The 7497-nt window shown below is 44.9% G+C and overlaps 1 protein-coding gene across 1 annotated transcript in view; it reads left to right on the top strand.

The window, feature by feature from the left end:
• The window catches only part of armc2 (armadillo repeat containing 2), a 30152-nt gene extending 26021 nt beyond the window's left edge, over positions 1 to 4131 (top strand). The window contains exons 13-17 of the mRNA XM_062550856.1: positions 997 to 1119; positions 1447 to 1560; positions 2498 to 2630; positions 3151 to 3290; positions 3569 to 4131. Coding sequence (XP_062406840.1) covers positions 997 to 1119; positions 1447 to 1560; positions 2498 to 2630; positions 3151 to 3290; positions 3569 to 3717 — 659 coding nt within the window. The 3' untranslated portion in view covers positions 3718 to 4131. The remainder of the gene's footprint in view (positions 1 to 996; positions 1120 to 1446; positions 1561 to 2497; positions 2631 to 3150; positions 3291 to 3568) is intronic.
• The last annotated feature ends 3366 nt before the right edge of the window (positions 4132 to 7497 follow it).

Raw genomic sequence — 7497 nt, 5'->3', positions numbered from 1 at the left:
ACACATACTGTACAGTACATGCACACAAACACATATGTGACGTTCCACGGCAAAACCAGTCGCTTGTCGCAACAGGCGTTTCTGAGAAAAATGGCCATTTATGTCACTTGTGCTAAAATCGTGGATTTTTTTTTGTAAGTGTTTTGAAACAGTGGGAGGTCTACACTGTACGGTCGTGAATACATTTCGCCGAAAAACTGACCTTTTGTAGTCTAAAAACGTGAGTTTGTTGAGGTGAGAAAGTTAGAGGAAGCAGGAAGTTAGGCGTCTCGTTTTTTTGCCCCTCTATTTCAATATTTACGGTAAACGCACTCATTGACAACCACCAAGCCATCCGCGTGCTATGTCGTTGATACAAGTACCGTAAAACGTGTAATAGCGGCGACCCTACAAAGCGTTCGTGAGTGTTGAGCCGACGGTTAACTTCAAAGGCAGATTTCTCCGTTTTTCTATTGGCATGACAGGATGAACTCAACTCCTTTGAATGTTTATATTTCAGTAATATGACGTTCAATTCATTAGATATAGGTATCGTTTTGAAGGTTGATTATGCCCCTTCCTGAAAACGTAATAACTTTGATTTTGAAAATGTGGACATTGTGACTGATTTCGCCGTGGAAGGTCACATATACATACAGTACATACATTTACCCGTGGATACAATACATACGCGTATAGACATACATGTAAACATGCATGTGGTTACACACACACACACACACTTCTCCTGATCAAAGCAGCCCAGCTGGCCTTTGTCAAGTCATGGTTTACGGGATCCTCGCTATCAGTGATGGGAAGGAAATAGCACAAACCAAAAACACACACGCTCGTTAGAACACACTAAACACACTCACATTCTTGTAATTGCACCAAACACTTAATCCTCCTTTATCTGTTCTAAGAAAAATTCAAAAGACAATTCTGACAACTGACAACGTGTTTAATCTGTGTATGTGTGTGTGTGTGTGTGTGTGTGTGTGTGTGTGTGTTTTTCAGAGCGAGGCTCAGTGGAGCTGAGTGAAGAGTTGATGGTGAATGCAGCGGCCACCATCAACAACCTGTCCTTCTACCCAGGAGAGAGCTCTGTGATCCGCAAAAGGCATGCACATCTCTCCCACTGTAAGTGTGTGTGTGTGTGTGTGTGTGTATGTGTGTGTGTGTGTGTATGAACAACCATAGCAGTGATTTATTAAATGTTATTAAGTCCCGACTGTCCTGTCCATAGCTCCTGAAACAACAAAAATCATCTTGTGCGGAACTTCCTTTACTGTAACTTCTTACTCATCTATCCTCTCTTCCTCTCCTCTCCTCTCTCTCTCTCTCTCACCCCCCCGTCTCTCTCTCTCTCACACCCTTCTGTCTCTCTCTCTCTCACCCCCTATCTGTCTCTCTCTCTCTGTCTCTCTCTCTCTCTCTCTCTCTCTCTCTCTCTCTCTCTCTCTGTAGTGTTGTTGAAGTTGTTGTTGAGCTCTAGTATGGCGGCTGTGTTGGAGGCCACGCGTGTGTTTGGGAACCTGTCTCAGATCTCAGACGTCCGGCTCTTCATCATGGAGCACAAAGGTGTGTGCAGCAGGCTCACACACACACACACACACACACACACACACACACACACACACACACACACACACACACACACACACACACACACTCGCACGCACGCACGCACGCACACACTCACGCACGCACGCACGCACGCACGCACGCACGCACGCACGCACGCACGCACGCACGCACGCACGCACGCACGCACGCACGCACGCACGCACGCACGCACGCACGCACGCACGCACGCACGCACACACACACACACACACACACACACACACACACATAGACAGGTATTCACCCACTAACCAGAATATCACCCAGAGTCGTTCTTACTGTATTTCTCAATATCCTGTTCCTGAAAGTGCACTTCCATCTTTGCATGTGCGTGTGAGTGTGTGCGTGCATATATCTGTGTGTGCGTGTGAGTGTGTGCGTGCATATATCTGTGTGTGCGTGTGAGTGTGTGCGTGCATGTGTCATGTGTGTGCCAATCACAATATGAACCAAAGCAGTTATTCAATAGCAAGCACCGTGCACAGTTAATCTTGTCACTTTTATGACACACTTTATTCTCGTGTCCTTCTCCTTGACTGTGCCACTTCTGATTGGCTTCACAGTCAATCAGTGGCACATTTCCCCCAAATTGGGCAACCCTAGCGTGCATGTGTCTGTATGCGCATATGAATGTGTTTGTGTGTGTGTGTGTGTGTGTGTGTGTGTGTGTGTGTGTGAGTGTGAGTGCATCTGTGCATATTAGTGTGTGTTTGTGTGTGAGTGCATCCGTGCATGCTTGTGTGTGTGTGTATGTGCGCGTGTAGATGTGGGTATGCACGTTTGTATAGGTGTGAATGCGTCTGTGTCTGTGCCTATGCGTGTGTGTGTGTATGTGTGTGCATTCGTGTTCATGCATGCTGATGTGTGTGTGTGTGTGTGTGTGTTCTCTCAGTGCATCAATTTGTGGTGACGCTGCTGGACTCCAAGAGCTCAGACGTGTGTTACTCTGCGTGTGGCGTCCTCATCAATCTCTCATCAGAGCCACACAACAGACACACACTGAGGCAGGAAGGAGTCATACACAAGTAAGCAGTGTGTGTGCGTGTGTGTGTGCGTGCGTGCGTGCGTGCGTGTGTGTGTGTGTGTGTGTGTTTGTGTGTGAGACAGTGTGTATGTCTGATTGTCTGTATGTATGTACTGTATGTTATGTGTGTATGAGTGTGTGTATAGATAATCACTGATGATTACTGAAGGTCAAGAAGCTAATCTGCCAGATATGGCCTATTGCCTATGACTTTGGCCATTTATTGAACAGCGGGATAAGACAGCTGCATTTAACATTATTTTTGCCTCAATTTTCTCAGTGTTACAAAGTCATTTCATGATCGAGATTGACTTTGGGCATTTATTGAACAGCGGGAGAAGACAGCTGCATTTAACATTATTAGCGTTATTAGCTCTCACAATACAAAACACACAACGTAACCTCCCTGGCTGTACAATCGAGATATCAACTTTTGACAGTTGACAGTTTTTAGCAACTCCTTGTCTGAAATGGGAAGAGTATGTCATAATGGGGTCTTGATCATGTGACCCTTCCTGTAGGTTGGCAGAATGCCTGCGGGACTTCGGGCCGTGTGATTGGCAGCTGGCTGGACTGGTGTGTCAGACCCTGTGGAACTGCACAGAAGACGGCATGGAGGATGGGACCACAGAGCTGCTACACACACTCTCTATTTACCTAGGTATGCAATCTGCCCCTTCCCACACACACACACACACACACACACACACACACATACACTTTACATGAACTTTGACATTTGAATGCAAACATCAAATTGTTTGCTTTAAACTGGAAACAAACATTTTTGCCTTTTTATTTGCATTTGCTTGCTGGATCTGAACAACCTCTCATCTGGTTTCGTAGTATTCCCTTCTGATGTGTATGAGTGATTATGTGTTTGTGTACGTTGTGTGTCTGTGTGTATGTTGTGTGTATGTTGTGTGTTTATACATTCAGACGAGGAGGAGGCTCTGTCCTATTCCGCCACTGACGACGCTGCCATGCGCGAACTTCATCAGGCCTGCTGGGAACTGGAGTTCCGTCCTGTCGCCCAGAGGCTGTGCAGGCGCATCCAGGGTCAGGAGGCAGCTGAACCAATCAGATAGTTGTCCTGACTGAGCCGCCACGTTTTTTCCAGCGCCCCTGTGGTTTGTCTTTGTGTCTGTGTTTACATGTTTGTGTTTGATGTGTCTGTGTTTACGTTACTGTGGTGCGCAAAGTCAGGGTATGCACTGCACTTTAAGACTTGTGTATCATAATTAATTATGAGATTTTTTCCACGGAATACTTTGTTTTTTACTGAAGATGAACAAACAGTAATGAACAAGTGTGACTGATAATGACATGTTTGCACTTTACCCTAAAAGATATAGAAAGAAAAAAAAGGTGAAGTTATTTTGTGTTGTGAAACTGTTGTTGTGATGCTTGCTTAACTTTAAGTTGCATGAGTTGACATCTCATCAAATAGGGGAAACAGCCCCATTCCCCATACCTCCATACAACAGTTTTAGAACACTAAGCAAAAACGCACACACACACACACACACACACACACACACACACACGCACGCACGCACGCACGCACACACACACACACACACACACACATACACACACACACACACGCAGGGGCAAAGTGGGCCACTAAATATGGCTGAAAGAATATAAGCTGCATTGGCGCCCTCCCGATGGGAGTTGGCGATGTTGACGGGAGCGTGACCCATCTTAGCCTGAATCTTATCTTAGCTGGGAGAACATCCAGGGCTACTTGATGCCGCACACTCCGAGTTATTGGTCAAATAAAGCGATAACGTTTCGACCTTTACGGCCTTCTTCAAAATCGCATGCCATAAAGGCCGAAACGTTCCAAAAAATCGCTTTATTAAAAAACTGACCTATAACTCGTTGTGTGCTCTATCTCTGTCTCTAACTAAGCTTTAAACCTAGTTGCCTGCACCTCTCCTTCCAAGTCATGGTAGTTATCACATGACCAGTCCAGGGCTGTGGGGAGGGGGGGCGCGGGCCACAGGGAGTGAGAAGGAGAGGCTGCCATTACACAGTCCAGGCTGCTGGAGGGCCATTTCATGACCTTGGTACTGTATGCTTACCGTAATCAGCACGGCTACATTTTTCCTGATTATCAGTCTGCTACTGCCTACACACACACACACACACACACACACACACACACATACACACACACACACACACACACACACACACATACACATACATACACTGAAGGCATTGTCAACATCAATTGAACAAACATGTCCTTAATGAACAGCTAAGGTCTTGGCGGTAAAACCCAGTGTGTGAAGTGTGAAGTCAGTACTTTGCCAGAAGCTTTGACATGATGGGAACTGTGCCATCGGCTGCTCAGTTGCTGGCCTCTGTCATTCTGGGTCTTTCCATCGAGGTTACACAAAAAAAAAAAACTTGAAAAACTGTGACTCATAGATAAAGAGGAAGGTGATGTGGCAGGTACTTGGCAGAATCCACACGTTTTACCGCAGGGTCAGCAGCGACCCTGACCGGTACATGGACCGGTGGGTGAGCCGAGCCAGACGACCTTTCCTCCTCTTCCCCGTCCAGCTCTGGGGATTTCGGGGGAGTTTTTTAGTGTTCTCATACAGTATTTTTTTTTTTTTACAAGAAAGGAAATCTTTCTCAGCTCCACCGCCGGCCACTGCCCTCACCTCAGGGCAGGGATCCTCGTCTGGTGCAGGATGACTGGACTCCGACTGGTGTTTGTGTAGCAGACGTTTTTTTCCCCCCCCATTTTAGATTTCTTTCACTTTCTCTCTCTATCTTTCTTTCTATCTCGTTTTGGCTGTCTGGCTGTATCCGTGTTGAGTTGTCGATCAGCTGTTGTTGCCTTAGATTGACTCAGCAGGAAGACTGGGGACTTTTTACATTTATTTGAGTTCCCTAATTCTAGCTCTTTATTTCCCAGTGTTCAGTTGGTCTGCTGTGGTCTTTGAATGTCCTTTCTCTCTGAAAGCCACCTGAGGAGAAGCTGTTCCCATCAGATACATTATACCTCACACACATACATATCTCACACCATCCACTTACTGTACTGCAGTTTTAATGGGAGCCTGTCTGGACACCTTTATCCTATACGCATACATGCATTTACGCATATATTAGCAGTAGCACATACACCTATTGTACGTATAGTATATGAAAAAATAGCCCTTGCTTGGATGGTCTATCTATCACCAGCAAGATCAGATCAAATCAAATCAAATCAAATCAGGCTTATTGGCCACGTATACTTTCTATATACAAGGAATTTGGTCTCTGCATTTATCCCATCTGTGAATTAGTGAACACACACAGCACATAGTGAGGTGAAGCAAACACTAACCCGGAGCAGTGAGCTGCCTTCATACAGCTGCGCTCGGGGAGCAGTGAGTGGTTAGGTGCCTTGCACAAGGCCAAGCCCTAACCAGTAGGCCACGGCTGCCCCAGTGTATCTGATCTGACATTCACACACACCCACACAACACTGCACTTTCAAACTTATCAAAGACCATCAACATTTTTTAAGCATGAGATAAAGTCAAGGATATTATACATGTATATGTCCCTTGTCTCTGCAGAGCTGCACCGCATAGGCTTTTAATATATTTTGTCATATATTTTGTCGTATCACGAACATATCCATCATATGATCTGATAACGTTTGAATCAGTTGACCACTAATGCGCTCAATGCAAAACACATTTGACAAAACAGGTTTTCCTAGGATATGGTGCATGCTTGGGTTTTCTTTCTAGAAATAGTGTTCAAGTGGGTTGAGGACGCTTTCCTCTCCACATTGTGAGGTACACTACAGTTTTTTCCTAACGGCTTACACACAAACTCTTTGCACATCACACCATTTTTGAAACATGTCGCTCGAACACCATAACCCCCATAAAAAAATCAGCGAAACCATACACTAACTCTCAGCCTTTGATTCAGTTTTCAATTTCTTTTTGAATTAGTCAAGTCAGTTTCTTTTTGTTCGTCAGTCTCTTTTTGCTAAACAGTCGTCTCTTCCTCATCCTCTTGCCCTCAGTGCTACACATTGCCTTCAATCTCAGTTGTTGACCAGGAAGGGCTTACCTGTCGCCTAGTGTTTAGGACTGATTGCTGAGTTTACAGTATACTTTAGTGTCTTTGCACCCGGTCGTTGTGATTGATCAATTGGTTCATGGGTGTATGTTTTGGAAGGTAGTGCCTTACAAAAATGCAAAGAGGAGACACTATCTGAGATGTCTGTGTCTGAAGTAGAGACAATTGTTTAGTGTTTTGAAAATCAATGTGTGTAGTGTTTCGCAAAAAGTGCGAGGCTGAGAATGTGCTTAGAGTATACTGTGCAAATCTGGGCCGATGTTTTGCTACTTGAGTGTACAGTAAGACTGTGAAATGCTTCTGATTTTAGTGTTTAAGCAATTGGAAACAAATGTAATTGCCATATTGGTGAGTGGAGTGTTTGTCATGATTGGCTGGTGATTAATATGGAACCAATGAGGAAGTGCTCAAGTCACTGCAGAACTGAAACTGATGAGCAATTGGCAAAAGTGCTGATGCTGTTTAGATGGCCAAACCAGGACACTTCGGTAACACAGTGGGAACAAGTTTTAAAGGGCAAAGTGCAAGAGTCAGGCAATGAGCAAGATGCCTTCTCTCGTGCAAAAAAGCTTTTGTGCAGTTTATGGAAGCATTGAACTGACCCTCACCCTATATGGTCGGTTTTGGTGTCAGAAGGAAATAGTTTCAGCTGTTTTGTTAGTAAGTTCTGTTTTGTTTCACTAGTTACTGTATCTCCTGCCACCTGGATGTTTCTCTATGTTTCAAAATGAAATCAGGAATAAATCACACAAACACAGCAG

This window comes from Sardina pilchardus, chromosome 12 (assembly GCF_963854185.1).
Source record: "Sardina pilchardus chromosome 12, fSarPil1.1, whole genome shotgun sequence".
Taxonomy (NCBI): Eukaryota; Metazoa; Chordata; class Actinopteri; order Clupeiformes; family Clupeidae; genus Sardina; species Sardina pilchardus.
Note: the sequence above shows the minus strand (reverse complement) of the source record. Positions and strands in the feature narration are given on the sequence as shown.